This window comes from Epinephelus moara, chromosome 18 (assembly GCF_006386435.1).
Source record: "Epinephelus moara isolate mb chromosome 18, YSFRI_EMoa_1.0, whole genome shotgun sequence".
In the NCBI taxonomy this organism is placed as follows: Eukaryota; Metazoa; Chordata; class Actinopteri; order Perciformes; family Serranidae; genus Epinephelus; species Epinephelus moara.
The window spans coordinates 11,597,687-11,616,793 of NC_065523.1; the positions used below are offsets into that span (position 1 = coordinate 11,597,687).

General features: G+C 41.0%; 2 protein-coding genes across 4 annotated transcripts in view; both read left to right on the forward strand.

Annotated features, from left to right (window-relative positions):
- LOC126405769 (uncharacterized) overlaps window positions 1–17,164 on the forward strand; it is a 118,631-nt gene extending 101,467 nt beyond the window's left edge. Inside the window, exons 1-3 of one of the 2 annotated variants that reach the window (XM_050069687.1) lie at window positions 5,494–5,756; window positions 15,140–15,354; window positions 16,269–17,164. In XM_050069687.1, the coding sequence (XP_049925644.1) occupies window positions 15,297–15,354; window positions 16,269–16,855 (645 nt within the window). In that variant the 5' untranslated portion in view covers window positions 5,494–5,756; window positions 15,140–15,296 and the 3' untranslated portion in view covers window positions 16,856–17,164. Of the gene's footprint in view, window positions 1–5,493; window positions 5,757–15,139; window positions 15,355–16,268 lie in introns of those variants that run through there. The other variant, XM_050069688.1, reaches the window with a different exon arrangement.
- Window positions 1–19,107, forward strand: part of mmd (monocyte to macrophage differentiation-associated) — a 194,560-nt gene that overhangs the window by 130,750 nt on the left and 44,703 nt on the right. The gene's annotated exons all lie outside the window — the stretch shown is intronic.

Consider the following 19,107-nt stretch of genomic DNA (forward strand, 5'->3'; position numbering starts at 1 on the left):
TGTTTTTCAGGTTTCTGAAACATATTTCACGTTTGGGCTTGATATGTGATGACAGAAAATGTAACTCCACAGAGATTACCTTATGGTCAGACACACCCATATCATACACAGAAGGTGCACTTACAGGGGCAGAGTCAGTGATAACAAGATCCAAGATGTTCCCCTTGATGTGTGTGGGAGAGTCTACATGTTGCCTGAGGTTTAAACAGTCCAGTAGCTGTAGGAACTCGGAGGCAAGGTGGCAGGAGGGGGTGTTGACATAGCAACGAGAGCAGGCTGTGAGTGGCTCAAATAACACTAATAAATAACATAAAATAAACAAAGTTAACGAATGAATTTAACAAATGAATCACTTAATACCATAATATTGCTGTGGAGGAAGAGAATGTTGCTGACCGACTGCGGTCCCAATCCCGTGCGTCTCTCTTCCAAGATGCGCCCACAGACACTAAAGGCCCGCTCTGAAGGCGCACTGGATGCGGGCATACTGAAGATGAAACACGCCAGCTTTGAGAGCGCTGGGAAGTAGAGGGTTCAGTGCGCCTTTAGACCTTGTTTGAGCTTCTTTTCCACATCATTTGTTAACTCCATCCTGTCACTATAGGCTACATCCCAATCCCACAGTGTTTTTTTTAGCTGCCCGTTCCCGCCCGCAGCAAAGTTCAAAACACCCGCTCACGCAAGATTTGGGTTGGGTCCCGCGGACCCGGTGTTACGGCCTTTGATGGAGCCCAGGGGATGGAGGGTGAAAAGGATGAGGAAAACGGATGGTACAAACTTAGGGATTTATTTATAATAGACAAAAAAGAAACACGAGAGGTCTCCACAACAACTGAAAGTGAGCTCTCCAAAAGGTGAGGCCGATCTGCCTAAACAGGGCAACAAAACACAACATTTACCAGACAGTCAAGCCACCTACAAAATAGTGCTGAATAACACACTCTTCACCGAAAGAGTAATCTTACCGACAACCGGCACACAACCACCTCTAGAAGTGGTCAAGGAATACACACAGCTCACCAAGTGGCTGCCTCGGGAGAGTCCAAAAAGGGAAAATCTGCCTCTCTGAGAAGGTTTTTATGCTGCCCCAGGGCCTGATGGGTAACGGCTCACAGGTGTGAGTAGTTACCAGCCATTTTCAGTAGGAGGGGAGGGGCCAAACCTGGAGACAGCAGAGAAAAGAAAAAAACATCCATCCACACACACACACACACACACACACACACACAGCCCTGCAGCTGTAACACCCGGCGGGACCCAATGCAATCCCAATGCAGCCCTCTAGTGTATATGTTTAATCAGTTGTTGCTTATGAAGTTGTTGTAATGTCTTGTGTTTGGCTTTTAGCAATGACACTGTAGGGAGTTGAACCCCATTTCACTAATGTGAAAGTACCACTACCAGTATCTTTTTTGCTTTGTCATTGGGAAAACTGTAAACACAAACTCAGTCAACTGAGTGAACAGATACTGTGTGGAAATGCATGGAAAGGTATTTCCAAAGATGAAATTAATTAAAGTAAAAAGTGAAAAAGGTGAAATTTAGAGGAGAACTCAGGCCTATGTGCTAAACTTCTAAGAGCTGTGAAGTGCAATGTACTTTCTGTAACCAACACGAAGCTATCGTTAAAGCAGGTGAAGTTAGCGGACGGTTAGGTTCGGATGACTGACACTAAAAGCTTTAACGCAGGTGCCGATGACTGAAGGTATAATGCTATGCCAGTGTGGGCAATGCTAAGCAGGTTCCGTAATGCATTGGCCTGTGGATAATGCGAGTTACCTGGCAATGCTGCGTATCCATGATCATGATCATTCGAGTGTGAGTGGGTGTGCGTATCCATGAGTGTCCATAAGAATCTTCTTCCTCCTCTTCTGGTGAGAAGAGAGAACGTCAAGCCCTGCGAAATCCCGCGAGAGGGCGTCAGGAGGGGACAGACACAAACACAGACAGAGAAACCGTGCTTTTATAAAGAGATGTATATATAACAGGAAAAAGCCAATAATTAATCCATGTGTATCCCAAAAGTACCTCACTGTCGAGTGATTTCACGACCTCACCCGGAAACATTAACCATACTCCTGAGTCTATTCCAGTGCCTTGAATCCACTGACTGTTCCCCAGTCTCTCAGCAATGTAAAGCTCTCATCACTGCACCAACCGAATAGGTTCAGATTTGCACTGAAGGGCTTCTTAGTGCATCAAAAAGTATATATATTATACTCACTGACAACTCTCTTCATTTCTTATTTTGGACATTGCAATAGACTTGTAACCATTGTATTCATGGCAACAATTGCAATAGACTTGTAACCATTGTATTCATGGCAACACTAACGGACTGTTTCAGAGTGTTTAAAAATACAACTTAAAGGTGTTTTCGGTCTTGATTGTCATTGAATGGATGCATAACATGTATTTGTGCTCTTCAGCTCTCAGCCTCTCCGTCTCTCTGTAATTTGTAGTGTCTAATAAAATCCCAGTTCTTTTCAGCCATGTCTCATTTCTCCACTCATGCATGCAGAATGATTTTAGAAATTACACATTCCTAAAATGGTGATGGAGAGCCTAATTATCACTAGAGCTGGGTACCTCTTTTAGTATCAGCCAGAATGTGTCTGTAGCATCAAGTAAAGTCTAGTTACTGTTTTACATACTTCCTAATCTGGAAATTTTGCAAATCAATGACTTTTTTTAACATAGGCAAAGTTTTTGTGTGGCTTCTTTGGGCATTTGATCAGGTTTTAGCAAATTCTGATAAATAAAAACATCACATATGTTACATTCAAACTAAGGTTTTGGTTGTTTTTTTTTTAAAAAGGCATAATTTTGTTATTTGAATGGAAAAGTGGGTAATGTTTGGCAGCTTTAGGGCTTGTATCAACTGAAATGTTTTGCTACTTAGCAGTTATTTGATAAATGCTTGGTCAGATCCTTATGAGTAAAGTATATGGGTAAAATAAATAAATTTGAACCTCAGTATATTATTACTGGCTGGAATGTGTCTCTAGCAGTGTCAAAACGTGTCAAATACCTAAAGTTGCCACTGAACGCTTGGTCAGAATTTGTAATCTTTTTTAATTACCTCCGCCAAAGAGGTTATGTTTTCGCCAGCGTTTGTCTTTGTTTGTCTGCAAAATCACTTAAAAAGCTATGAACGGATTTTGATGAAATTTTCAGGAAAGGTGGATAATGGGACAAGGAACCGATGATAACATTTTGGTGGTGATCGGTTGAAGCAAAGTGGATAAAATAATAAAGCACATCTTGTTCTACTTGCTAAATGTTGTTGTAATTCTAAAGTTGAAATTAATGTTCTGTGTTGGAAAAAAAGAAAGTGAAAAATACAGTAAAACATTATATTCTGTGTTGGTACAAAATATAAACGAAATAAATACACCACACAGTGTCTCCATGGTGAAGGCATATATAACCTAATAATGATAGTAATGCAAATAACCTAACTGTGATGCAGGCAGCAAAATCTGATGCAGAGGGGGAGGGAATATCACTTACTTGGCGGAGGTCTGCACTCTCTGAGTGCTTTTCTAGTTTATTCTATACTTATCAAATTCTCACACATAAGAGCATTAGTGTCAAGAATGGCAGTAAAGGCTTAATTAGATTCTTAGCCTTGCTTACAAAGTCTATGACCAGATATTTCATGATTTAAATAACAATTCTGCTCATGGGATGAAAAAATGAACTTCAGGCACTCATGCGTGGAGCAGAAACAAATGCACTTGAGTTAAGTTAAAATGCCTGAATTCCACAAACATGGCTGCTTACATTACAACACCGACTGGTGTCGACCTAAGGTCTTCATCGGGGTGCAACAGGGTGTTTGCTTGACTCTTGTCCACCCTCTTGTACCCTGAGGAAGACCTTAGGGTCGAAACCAGCTGGTGTTTTAATGTACACAGCCATGTTTTAGGTTTAAATACAGGCTTTTCAACTTAATTCTGGTGCATTCGTCCTTGCTCAAGCACGAGTACCTGTATCCAGTCAATGTGTATCAGAGTCGGGTTCACACGGCTAGTGAACAATAACACAAAGCATCAGGAAACGTTTCTGCTAAAGAGCTCAATGGTTAAAGAAAAATAATCTGACCTTATGGAACAAGTTTGTTTTGGTCTCACTCCCTCTGATTTCAGCTGTTTCTTTTTTCTTTTTTGACCTCCTTTTCTCTTCTCATGTGCTGAGTTGAACCACCAATCAGTGATTTCATTCACCAACAGGCTTTGCCATCTCCCACGCAGAATCAACATGCTGAAAAAAAAGCAGACAAGGGCCGATGAGGGCCAATGGTGTAGGACACATTGCAAAGACTAGGGTGACAGACACTTACGGATGGCCATCTGTCGCCCTAGTCTTCATGGTGTTGATCGGCAGTTCAGCTCAAAAAACGTTAACGTAACATTAAGGCTATACTTGTGTAAGTAAATTAAAAAGTGGCGAACTGTGTGAAATTNCCCACACAGGACCAAGCACCGAACATGGGGCGACAGAGCCTTCTCCATAGCCGCCCCCTCCCTCTGGAACACCCTCCCTATACACATCCGTGACTGTCCAAATCCATCCACCTTCAAATCACTCCTCAAAACCCACCTTTTCAAATCCGCTTTTAACCTTTAACATTAGCTTTTCATTCTCGGTTCCTCATGTGCCCTCCTTTTCTTTGTTTTGCACTATGCTTTTGCACCTTGTTGTTTTATATTGTCCTTGTCTTCTGTTTATATCTTTGCACTTACATGTATGTACTTCTTTTCTTTGGTTTTAAATGTAAAGCGTCTTTGAGAGCTGTAAAAGCGCTGTATAAATAAAATGTATTATTATTATTATTCATCGGGGTGCAACAGGGTGTTTGCTTGACTCTTGTCCACCCTCTTGTACCCTGAGGAAGACCTTAGGGTCGAAACCAGCTGGTGTTTTAATGTACACAACCATGTTTTAGGCTTAAATACAGGCTTTTCAACTTAATTCTGGTTCATTTGTTCTCGCTCAAGCACGAGTACCTGTATCCAGTCAATGTGTATCAGAGTCGGGTTCACACGGCTAGTGAACACACAAAGCATCAAGAAACGTTTCTGCTAAAGAGCTCAATGGTTAAAGAAAAATAATCTGACCTTATGGAACAAGTTTGTTTTGGTCTCACTCCCTCTGATTTCAGCTGTTTCTTTTTTCTTTTTTGACCTCCTTTTCTTTTCTCATGTGCTGAGCTGAACCACCAATCAGTGATTTCATTCACCAACAGGCTCTGCCATCTCCCACTCAGAATCAACATGCTGAAAAAAAAGCAGACGAGGGCCGATGAGGGCCAATGGTGCAGGACACATCGCAAAGACTAGGGTGACAGACACTTACGGACGGCCATCTGTCGCCCTAGTCTTTGCGATGTGTCCTGTACCATTGGCCCTCATACACCATATGTGGCGTAAGCGCACTAGTCAGCAGAGGGCGCTGCTGACTGTTGGTTGTTGTTGTTAACCAGAGTTGAAATAAAGAACATGGCTGCTGCCAAGAGGATGCTCTTCTCTCTCGTCTGTTTAGCTTCTTAAAAGTTAAGTTAACCACTTAACATGGTGTCAGAAGTGAACACAGGTTTTGTAAAAAGAGTCTGTCGGAGATTAGCAGATATTACTGGAGATGGCGAAGTTTTCAGCACCGGAGCAGTTCAACTTTTCCAAGCCGGAGGACTGGCCGGACTGGAGGCAACGTTTTTCCAGGTACCAGGTCGCAAAGAGCCAGCCAACATCCAAGTGAGTGCGCTGATATACTCCATGGGTCCAGAGGCCAAACAAGTGTACAAATCTTTTGCCTTGACGGACGATGATGAAGCTGAGGATTATGATTATGTGTTGGGACTGTTTGATGAGCACTTCGTGCCGAAGCGTAACGTCATTTTTGAGCGAGCACGTTTCCACTCACGGACCCAAGAAGCAGGTGAGACTGTCGAACAGTACATAAGGCATCTGTACGAGCTTGCTACTCACTGTGACTTTAGCGAGAGAGAGGAAGAGAGACGTGACAGGCTTGTCATAGGGATCAAAGACAAAGATCTTTCACTCAAACTGCAGATGACCAGTGATCTCACATTAAAGAAAGCTGCATTCGGAGTTAGTAAAGCTCCAGAACAGTGAGACAGGTGCAGCAAGGCATGCAGATGAAGTGAAGACAAAGTCTTACGAATGTAAGTGGAAAAACAGCCACAGGGGCCACAGGTGAACATAATGCTAATGAGAGAAAAAAATGTGGCAGGTGTGGATGCACTCATAAGAGAGACCAGTGTCCAGCAAAGGATAAAGAATCTAACAAATGCCACAACATTGGCCACTTTGCTGTCAAATGCAGGACCAGTCCAAGAAGTGACTAAGGAAATTGACAGCTTATTCCTGAGCTCCATAGATGAGACTGCTAATCAGAGTGAAGCAACAGCAGATGAAGTAATCACTGACACAGAGCCACCCTGGCGTACCACACTGGTGATATGCAGGACTGCAGTCAACTTTAAGATTGATTCGGGTGCAGACACCACAATAATAAATGAAGCAACATTGAGCCGCCTCCGTGAAAAACCAAGGCTGAGGACATCAAAAATCGACAGTCCAGGAGAAAAAGTGGACCATAAGGGACAGTTTTTGGCCAAGATTCAGGTAACAAAAGGAAGAAAAACTAAAGACTGTTATTTCAGAGTGAGAGGAGGAGCACAGCAGGCCTTGAAGACATGCAGCAGGCCTTCTCCTTGTCCAGAGGCCTCCTACAATCCTTCATAAATCACCAAAGATATGGTGTCATCTATTGAATATTGAACAACTTATAAGGGTAGAGTAAAGTTTTAGCTCTATCCTTTTGAAAATTTGATAGTTTGGTGTTCTTTTATGAAGGACATTGCTAAGGACTTGAGAGCATGTGGTAACTGCCAGTATAGCAGCATTACATTGAGCTTACCCAAAATTATATATTTTTCTGAACTACTGAGGAAAGATGACGACCAAAAAGTTGGCGGAGGAACTGGAAGAGATTAAAAAATCTCTTAACTTCATGTCAGAGGAGATCAGTAAAGTGGTCAAGCAACAAGTCAACCTCATGGGTCTAATGGAGGACTTCGAAAGCTGGTGGCCACAGTCAAACAAAGGGATCGGAAAATTCAGTTGCTGGAACAGAGGATTGATGATTTGGAGCAATACTCTCGTGCTGATGAAGTTACAAATCCTGGACTGGAAACTAAGCATCGCAGCTATGCCAGGGCTACAGCCGGAGACCAACAAGGTGAGGATTCACCCCCTGCAGAGCTGCACAATTTGGAGCAACAAGTAATCCAGTTCATTAAATAAGAACACTCACATGGAAGCACAACAAATAGCAGCATGTCATGTCCTCCCACGCAGGGATAACAAGACTAAACCTACTATTGTTGTTCGGTTTACAAATCGAAAGCACAAGATTGACGTGCTGAAACAATCAAAAAACCTTAAAGGCACTGGAGTATATGTGAATGAGCACTTAACAAAGAAAAATGCAGAAATTGCTAGAAATGGTCGAATGCTCAGAAAACAAAACAAGATTCAAGCTACATGGACAAGAAATGGAAAAGCGTATATTAAACTTAATGGTCAACCAGAACAAGCCAAGGTGTTTGCGGTGCGGGACTTGCAAGATCTGGAGCAATACAAGCGACCATGTGTACAGAGGAGACATCCACCATGGCAATAAACTGCACAGATGGAGAGAGATGGCATCAAATTCTTTTAGGTCAAAGAAACTGCATCTTTAGCTCTGTTTTGTCAAGTTAGAACAGGCACCGGCACTGAAACCGATTGTGTTTAAAACCTATGACAGAGAATTAATTTCTTTTTCAATGGCATTTAACTATTTTATTTTTAATTTTTATGATAGATAGTGATAGTGATTTTACGTACAAAAAAATTTTCAATGTAAGATAATTGATTGCACGATCGTCAATGATATGGAGAGTACTTGGTTACTGAGAATAAATATAACGGAAAGCCATGGTTGACTAAAAGTCTACAAAAAGCATGTAAAAAGAAAAATTCACTTTATAAGAAATATTTACAACTGAGAACTAGTGAAAGTGAAGAAAAATATAAACAGTATAAAAATAAATTGACTTCTATAATTAGAAATGAAAGAAAGAAATACTACAATAAAATATTAGAGGACAATAAAAATAATATTCAAAGAACTTGGAAAGTAATTAATCATATAATTTACAATAGAAATTACAAATCAGACTTTCCTGGTTACTTTTTGAACAAATCCGATGTTGCTGTGGATAATTTAAATAATATTGTTGACAATTTCAATGACTATTATGTGAATGTCGGCAGTACACTGGCCAGCAAAATACTTGTGACAGACAACAAAAATGACATGTTTGATCACTTAATTGATGTCAATATTAATTCTATGTTCCTTTGTGGGGTTAATGAAATTGACATAATTGAAACAATAAGAAAACTAAAAAATAAAACATCATCTGATATATATTCTATTGACATGAAAATTATTAAAGAAGTTACTTATTCTATTGTTAGACCTTTGACCTATATTATGTAACCAATCATTTCAACGCGGTGTTTTCCCAAATGGTTTTAAAACAGCAAAGGTAATACCAATATTTAAAAGTGGAGATAAACATCATATGGACAATTATAGACCTGTATCCCTACTTCCTCAATTTTCAAAAATATTAGAGACACTGTTTGTCAAACAATTAGATGTATTCATTGAAAAAAATAAATTATTGAGTGATCATCAGTATGGATTTAGAAAAAACAGAACTACTACTTATGCAGTAATGGAAATGGTTGAGGATATAGCAGAGGCAGTTGAAAATGATAAATTTTCTATTGGTATTTTCATTGATATACAGAAGGCGTTTGACACAATTGATCACAGTAAATTATTGAGAAAAATTGAACAATTATGGAATAAGGGGCATTGCTCATTTTTGGTTAAAAAGCTATTTGGAAAATAGAGAACTGTGTGCAAATAAACGAGACTGTGTCAGGATTTAAGGAGGTCACATGTGGGGTACCGCAGGGTTCGGTGATTGGTCCAAAATTATTTTTACTTTATATAAATGACATTTGTAAGGTTACAGGTCTATTAAAATTTGTAATTTTTGCAGATGACACAAATTTATTTTGCTCTGGAAAACATTTAAATGAACTTGTGTTTGCTGTAGAAAGGGAACTTGAGGTTTTAAAATGTTGGTTTGATGTTAATAAATTGTCTCTTAATATAAAGAAAACTAAATTTATAGTTTTTGGAAATAGAACAAAAAGAGATGTGGATATTGAATTAAAAATTTGTAATGATAAAATTGAAAGAGTTTTGGAGACTAAGTTCCTTGGGGTAGTGATAGATGACAAATTAAGATGGAGACAACATATTGATTATATAAAAAGTAAAATATCAAAATCAATAGCAATCCTATATAAATCTAAGGATGTATTAAATTACAAATGCTTGTATATTATTTATAATTCACTTATACTTCCATATATGTCATACTGTGTAGAATTGTAGGGATCAACTTTTAAAACAGCTGTCAATTCAATAATTGTGTTACAAAAACGAGCTATTCGTCTTATCAACGAGGCTGGTTATTATGATCACACAAATCCATTTTTCATGAAGTCACATGTTTTGAAATTCAATGATTTTGTTTATTTTAAAATAATGCAAATAATGTACAGAGCAAAAACAAAGTCACTGCCAGATACAGTACAAAGATTATTTTCTGTGCAGGAGGGAAAATATGATTTAAGAGATGTTTCTAAGTTTACTGTCCCAGAAGCAAAAAAGGGGATTAAAAGGAGATGTATTTCTGCTGTTGGGGTTAGATTTTGGAATGATTCTGACTTAAATTTACAAATGTGTAATTCATTGTTGATTTTCAAACAAATGGTTGTGGATGCTTTTTTTTGAGAGTTATAAATTGGAATAGTTTTTTTTTTCTTTTTTCTTATAAATGACGTTTTGTGGGTAGCTTAATTTAGGATTTCATGTAGGATAGGCAAATATAAGCATTATGCTTCAGCCTATACCTTTTCAGTCATTACATCATATAATTAATTAGCATTTTTTTGTATATAATCATTAGTATTGTTGTGAAATCTGTGTATGTTCCTATGTTGTATGTGATGACCATGACTGAATAAAAAACAAACAAACAAAACAATAGTTGCAAAGTCTACAGGTGACAACTTGCTGAGCAGATCAGCTGCAACTTACCTGGGCCTGATACAGCACCACGGAGAAGTGGGTGTGTATGGAGAGTTAGGACTGCTTAAAGGCGATCCTGTGAAAATAGTCCTTCAAGAAAATGCCAAGCCATACAGCGTAGCAGCACCCTGCTGCATACCTATTCCACTTTTACCATGAGTTGAGGAGGAGTTAAAGCGGATGGAGGAGAACAGCATAATAGAGCGCGTGACAGAGCCCACAGAATGGGTTGCGCCTATGGTGCCAGTGATCAAACCAACTGGAAAAGTAAGGATTTGTGTAGGCCTTACAAGACTGAACAAAAATGTAAAAAGAGAAAAGTTTGTCCTGCCCACTGTCGACAGCATTCTGCATAAACTAGCTGGAAGCTCAGTGTACACCACGCTGGATGCAGCCAGCAAGTTTTGGCAAATAGCCCTGGATGAAGAAAGCTCAAAACTGACCACATTTATAACTCCAAACGGCCACTACTGCTTTCAACGGCTCCCTTTTGGAATAACATCCGCCCGGAGATATTCCAGAGAAAAATGCAGGAGCTGTTGCAGGACCATGAAGGAACAGTTGTCTATATGGACGATATTTTAATGTTCGGAGCCACAATGGAAGAACACAACCGCGGTCTGGAAAAGGTCATGGAAACCATACACAGGTCTGGCTTGAAGCTTTACCGTCAGAAGTGTAAGATCAGACAGAGCTCTCTTCAATTTTTAGGCCATGTGATCAGCCAGGATGGCATCGCTCCGTGCCCACAGAGAGTGTCCACCATCACCGCCCTGGAAACACCTAAAAATGTGACTGAATTGAAGTGAGTGCTTGGTATGGTGAACTATGTTGGCAGATACATACAGTACCTCACTTGTCCGATACACTGCATCCTCTTAATGAACTGTTAAAAACAAGTGTGACATGGATGTGGGGCCCTCAGCAGGAAGAAGCCTTCAGGAAGGTTAAAACACTGATAACCTCTGCTCCTGTGCTCCAGCACTCTGACCCAAAGCAGCCCACTGTAGTATGCGCTGGCGCATCCAGTTATGGACTTGGTGGCGTACTGCTGCAGGATCATGGGGGCACGCTCAAACCTGTAGCCTACTGCTCTCACACACTCACTGAAGCGGAAAAGAAATACGCACAAATAGAATGTCTTGCAGGCATATGGGCTTCAGAGAGATTTTATCACTCATCAACCACGGAGACCTTGATAGAGCTCCCTTAAGATGTCAGCTACTCCTCATCTGTCTTATGAAGTTCAACCCCGTCGCTGAGTATGTACCGGGCAAGAACCTGATCGTGCCTGACACGCTGTTGAGGCATCCAGAATCCAAAGTGGATGACACTGGATTAAACGAGGACGTGCGAGCATACGTGGATGCTATTGAGGAGCAGGAGAGACGTAAGCCAGTGCTAGAGCGCATAAAAGTGGAAACGGCAAAAGATGACTCCCTGCAGCTTGTCCGACACTACATCAGGTCAGGATGGCCACAACATGACAGAAACATCACCAGACTCCTTATGGGAAGGAAACTACAGACCACAGTCCCTAAGCTGAACAACCTTCTGAGGCCAGCCTGGCCCGATCTGTCTATAGTGAAGCAGAACGACGCCAAGGCCAAAAAAGCCTACGAAAGCGCCTACAACAGGAGATATTCAGCAAAGCCACTTCCTGTTTTGGACATGGGTGACAGGGTACGTCTCAAAACTGACATCGAGAAGGAATGGAGCGGGACTGGGGTCATTCAGGCTACAAGCTCGACTCCACAATCGTTCGTTGTGAAAACACCAGAAGGGGACACCTTCAGACAAAATCGCTGGCACTTGCAGATTGTCAACAAGGAACCTAATGACACTCAACCAAGGACAATCTCCACTCCACCAGGCCGCAGTGTTATCACTCAGGAGTTCCCTGGCCCTGCCTGTACTGAAGCAGAGACTGTTGCTGGGACACAGACACCCAGAGTCAAGTTGACATGTTCAGGACGTGTTGTGAAACCTGTCATTAAGTTAACCTTTTAGTTAGTCGGAAGGGAAGCAAACAGGGGCAGAATAATTCCCCTTCCCATTCCACCAGTGTGTGGTAGTCAACCCACTACCCTGTAGACTAGAAATGTTTCATTGTTTTAGTGTTTATTTCATTATATACAGTATATTTGTGTTGCTCTTTCATCCTTAGTTAGGAATCTGAAAGAAGTGAAAAAAAGGAAAAGAGAAAAGGACTGAAAAAAAAAAAACATTTATTAGTTAGCTACCTGAAAAAGGGACAATTGCATAATAATTAGACTGAGAATGAGAAAGTTATTTTCCAGAACATGTTTGACTGTTACTGTCAACGTTCCGAATTAATAATATACTGAAAGTACTCCCGTGAGCTTTAAAAAGGGGGAGATGTGGCGTAAGCCAGTTTATTGTGATATTTTGAGCTGCACTTTGCACCAGTCAGCAGAGGTCGCTGCTGACTGTTGGTTGTTGTTGTTAACCAGAGTTGAAATAAAGAACATGGCGGCTGCCAAGAGTATGCTCTTCTCTCTCGTCTGTTTAGCTTCTTAAAAGTTAAGTTAACCACTTCACACCATAAAGTTGTGAAAGAATTATATTAGTTGTTTGCCTTAACCTGTAAACCTACTGAAGCCTTCACACAAAGGACACATTGCAGTTCATTTTTTTCATCACTTGTGTGTGCACAGATGAACAGCTACAACTGAAACTACACAAACCTCAATCCCCTATTGTCTAGAATTACAAACATACCACCTCAAGTAGGACAATAAAATGAAAACTCACATGAATAATTTACACTAACGTCTATGTTTTTCTCTGAGGACTTAAGATAATGACTGAGGCAAATATAAAATGTTATCTCTATAGAAACACTATGTATGACATGTACTGAGTGACAATAAATGAACGTTTGATGTACTTCTCCTGTAGATATGTAAAATGTTGAAATCCAATATGTGCAAAATACCAGTAATGCAAAAATGCAATTTGGTGTCACGTCATACATTTTAATCTTGGTGGTCAGAAAAGATTTTAAAATTCAAGAATACAAATAACTAGGAATTACTGAATTTAATGCATACACACATTTAGCTATTCTGAAATAGACTACAAAATATGATAAAACACATGATACAAAATATATAAAATAAATGTAGAGAACTTTGCGCTGAACATGGGCTGATGTTTTCACATGCCTATTGGTGACCTGGTTCCAATTTGGTAGACCAGCACTCTCCCGGTCATGGAGGCTGATGAGGACAGCCCATAGGACATCTCCATTGAGGCAGACTGCCTCAAAGTCCTCGTGCGCTGTGATACACTGGATATCTGTAAAACAAAGTCAATCCCATAAACATCTTGTATGTGCATTTAAAGGCCCATTTATGCTCAACGTTAAATACGGATCCGGATACAGTCGGAGCCTTCCATCCGTGCTCCGCGTTCATTTCGTCCGTATTTCTGCACGTTTCCATAAAGCTTACGAAGACAGGCGAAATGGAGCAGTACCACCGGAAACTGTGGGGGCAGTGTTGCTGTCACTACCCGATACGTAGCTCTAGTGAGACACGAAGAAGAAATAACAATGGCAGAACTTTTTCGCCTGAAACGCTGAAAATAAAATAAAAGAGGGAGACAGGTTTTTCCTATTTCATCTTATTTTCTTATATTTCTCCCTCTGCCCTCCCTGGGAGCATCCGACCTCCTGCCGCCCGCTCCCGTCTCAAACACGGAGGCCTCCCTCCCTGCGGAGCCCGCCCGCCCTCCCGGCTCCGCTTCCAGGGCTGACCCTCGCGCCTTCCGACTGGGGTCCCTCTGTTTTTGTCTTTTATGCAAGAGGTACATTATCAATATCTCCTCCACAGTCGCCATGTTTGTTTTTGAGTTTATTGTTGTCATAAACTTTTGACTCTGGGCTGCCACCTGGTGGATATATTGGTTAACATCCATGCCAACATAAAGGACGCATGGAAGTATGTGGGCAGTGACGGTAACATCGTTTGAAATGGACGTATACGTTTTCGTATGTAAAGGGAGCATAAATAGGCCTTTACTGTACATTATCATAACACACCGTGCCTACAATACATTAGAAGACTTTGAGAAGACTGAAATGACTAAATCCTCTCACATCTAAAGGCAAAGTGTCACAAGTCAGAGTTTTTAGTTAGAGACTATAAGATTTTGAAACCAGTGGGCATCTTGCAGACTATTTACAAAATCGCTTTCTTTAAATAGGGAACAAGTGGACATGAATTGCTGCAGCCACTAAAGACTGCTACAATCTTCAGCTGAAACGTAGGGTTAGCTTGTAGGTTAACAGAAAACATCCCAGTAGCTAACATTACTTTGCGAGTGTGGTAGCCTCGTTCAGGACCGTGTTTAGCTAGCGAGCTATGGTAACTAGCATAGTATAATATAGCATAGCATAATAGTGGCGGGTGCTAATCTCTGAAATTATGAACACTGGAATACGTTTCATCATACAACGATGATATGATCCATATGCTTACCTTCAACCGCTGCTGACAGAAAGCGGAGCTCTTTACAACAAACACTCTCCCTCTCGGTTAGCATAGCCAGGCAGGTGCCGCACAGACACCATCGGCTTTGCACCCCTCTCGCGTCCTCACCTCTCCGACCTTCTTCGTCTTGACCGGCAGTTTGATTACTGTGTTCACTGATGTCCTCCTCGCACACCTTGCACTCGGGTTCAATTTGAAATGTACGGAAGCGTATTGCATTCACTTGACAAATAAAAAAAGCCCTGTTTTTCTGAGTAATTTTTTCTGTTTTTCAGAGTAATTTATTTATTTTTCTGTTTTTTGGTGTAATTTTTTCTGTTTTTCTGAGTAGTTTTTTTCCCTGTTTTTCATGGTAATATTTTTCTGTTTTTCAGGGTATTTTTTTTTTCTGTTTTTGTGGTAATTTTTTTCTGTTTTTCGTGGTAATTTTTTTTTCCTGAACGAGGACACGCGATACTTCAAAATCTCGCGAGAAGCTCCCACCTGGCACCTGCAAGTGACCCCTGCATCCATGGTGACTCCTGCTCATGGATGTATTCTGCATCCGTGCTCCTGCTCCTAGACAATTTCAACTACGGGATCAATAAGGGTAAGGCACGTAATTAGTTACACACAGGGTATGATAATCTAGCTATGTTTTCGACTGCATCCTTCTAGTGTAGGCCTATCGCTCAATGTAAGAGGTTAGGTTAGTAACAGGTTGTAACAACGTTAGCTGACAAATGTGTATGGGCATGATTTCAGTTGTCAGGTAACGTTAAGCTAACAGTTTTTTTCCATCATGCTGGAAATTGTTACTATATATATAAATATATATATATATATATATATATATATATATACATATACATACACACACACACACACGCACACACATATATATATATATATGAAGCTCCTTTGGAAAAAAAATCACGTCGAGTGCTGGTCAGGCAGACAGGTATGGCTCCTCTGTTTACACAGGTTTGATAGGTATGTGAACAATAATAACGGCAAAACGCAAAAGCGGTGTCATGTAAAGTTTGTTTGCAAATGATCAGTTATCAGGCTCCTCCTTTTACACTGGTTTGATATTAAGTATGTGTACAATTTGTAATGATAATAATAATGGTGTGTATGTCGTGTAAGGTTTGTTACTAAGTGAATTCAGCATTTAATTTACACAATTAGATCTAATACTACAAATTATACTTATATATATATATATATATATATATATATATATATATATATTATCCTAAGGAAATAACATACACATTCTAATTTATAAATACTAACATTTTATTGTACATATCTTTGCTTTTCTGCAGAGCCAAGCATGGGCTGACTATGACCCTATAATCTGGCAAAGAACAGGACAGATAATATATCACTTGCCATCATTGCAGATAATGCCATAGTTAATGAAAAGGTTTTTATTTACAGTAGTCTACAGTAGGGAAATGACTATATTTGTGCATAAACTACATATTGGTAAATAAATACAATTTATTGTTTTACTAGATGACAGTGCAACGCCGAGCATGGAGCATGAGGCCATGGAGCTACAGGATGTGCCAAACTCCCAGAGTGATGTTGGGACCCAGTGGGAGGACTGCACACTGGGTGACCACAACTACTCCTCAAGTCTCCCCCTGATGCCTTTACCCAACACAGCTGACCAGGGAACCCAGTGTGCCGAACCGCTCCACAAGAATCTGCTTAGGACAGAAGCTCTCTCTTTGCTCTATACTGGTTTGTCAGTCGCTGCCTTTCATTCAGTAGCTGAACACCTTATACCTCTCTACAAAGGAAGCTTCCAGCTCGACCCAACAGACCAGCTTCTGTTGACTTTGATGAAGTTGAGGCATAATCTGCTCCAGGATGACTTGGCTGAAAGATTCTGTGTGTCCCAGAGCGTCGTTAGCCAACTGCTGAGCTACTGGATTGATCATATGGAAGAAAACATGAGAGAGTATATTCCCTGGCTTCCTCGGGAAACTATTCGTGCTACAATGCCACAGTGTTTTAAAGATCACTACCCAGGCACAACATGCATCATTGACTGCTCTGAGACTCCCCTCCAAAAAGCCAGGAACCTGGACTCCTGAGGAGAGTCTTTTAGCCACTACTATGCCCAGAACACTGTGAAGTACCTGGTGGCAGTTGCACCATGTGGCCTAATAATGTTCATTTCCCCAGTTTATGGAGGTAGATGTAGTGACAAGTTCATTACATCTGACTCTGGGTTCCTGGAGTACCTGCATCCATGTTACGCCCCACCTTTAAGCGGCCCTATGGGGCGAACAAAACTCCAAACACTGACCCAGCAATAACCACATAAACACCTTTAAAACATTCAAATCCATGGGATTTATTAGAATTAAGACAGGCAAACAAGACAACAAAAAACCCATGGTGAGAGGCAGCAGGACCAGCAGTCCCCACACCAGAGCCTCTCTCCTCTGCTGCTGGCACAGGAGCTCTTAAGCACCTCCTCCATGCCAGGTGTAATGCACCTCGTTAGGTAATGCAGCACACCTGGGCAGATCTACAAGGAGGGAGAAGGGACAGCAGCAAGGAACACATACACAGCCGTAACACCCCAACCCTTAAGACAGTGAATAAATAGTTTGTCCCACTGTCAATCACAAGTAATGTGGCAGTTAAGGTTAACATTACTGTTACAACACCCCATAGTTCATTGACAAATGCTATTTATTCATTGAAAATGTAAGAGGAAAAGAGTGCTACTTACCAAAGCTGTATGTTAAGACAAACAACTAAACACAGATCAATAGCACTGATAAGGTGTCACCTTGGGTCAAATTTGGATCAAACAGCTGCACAGGTAGCCACTCCCACCTGGTGCAAAATGGCTACAACCATAAGGTGAAAAGAAAACCAAAGCCAAACAAAGTTACTGCATTACCAACACCAAAAACAGTAACACAGGTGACCAACACAAAGTGGAGTGCAACAACCACATACCAAAAGGATCATCACAAGTAGGCCAGCTACAAAGCTGCTGCCATACCAACAGCAACACAAAGATCCAACAAAAGTGAACTGCCACTACCACAATACAAAATGGACACCATATGGTCTTCAACCACAAACAAGTTACTGCGATGGATACAGGAAACCAGCAACACAAATAGACCTGATGAATTGGGAAGCCACACCCACCACTCTAAGATCCAATGATCTGTGGGGGTGACTACATCCCAAACCACAAAACAAGGTCATAATGAATTTGCTATAACAAATACAGAAACAGTAACACACAAGTGACCACACCAAAAAGTGGACTACAACAACCACAGCACAAAATGGACACAATGTAGTCTACCACTACACAAATGTTGCCAACTTACACCTAAGCAGCAACCAACAAGTGACCCAACAAATGTGGAGTGCAGTGACCACCACCCTAACGGTCACAAATCACAAGTTACTGCACAAGTATTCATCACAGCTACACAAAACCGTGACCAAACACAAACTAGTCATCTCAAGCAAAACAAAATCACAGTCAAGTTGCTCTGCAAAGTGCCAAAAACTAGGAAACAAGTTGTTGAGGCACCCCAACCCTGACGTACCTACCAAGACAGCTAACTAACCTAGCTAGTCTTCAGTGGCCTGCCGAGCTTGAGGCGGCTTTAAACGCTGAACTCAGTGCACCGAGAAGACCATAGAAATAGCCAACTGTAATATACTGAAACGTGCCCCTACTCAGGATTACCACCAAAAATAAAAGGCAAAATAACAAAATGGCAAGATCTTACCTGCCCGGTGACTATCTAGTCAGGGTGCTCAAAACTAAAGTTTCAACTCAACACAGAGCAACAACCACAAGTGATTTAACAAAAGAGATGATCTCTACACAAAAAAGGTCACGAAATACACACAAAAACTCACACTTACGTCACCTCATGGATGTTCAGATCCCGGACGAGCCCCCATTTGTTACGCCCCACCTTTAAGCTGCCCTATGGGGCGAACAAAACTCCAAACACTGACCCAGCAATAACCACATAAACACCTTTAAAACATTCAAATCCATGGGATTTATTAGAATTAAGACAGGCAAACAAGACAACAAAAACCCCATGGTGAGAGGCAGCAGGACCAGCAGTCCCCACACCAGAGCCTCTCTCCTCTGCTGCTGGCACAGGAGCTCTTAAGCACCTCCTCCATGCCAGGTGTACTGTAGTCTCGCCACCAGACAATCAGAGATCTCCGCCTTCTGATAGTCTGGGGACACTCCTTTCTAAAGTGTGTTTAACACACCGGCGAAAACGGCCGGCAACAAAGCAACGCCTCTTGCATTTTTGAAAAGGACACGCCTACTCGGAAATGT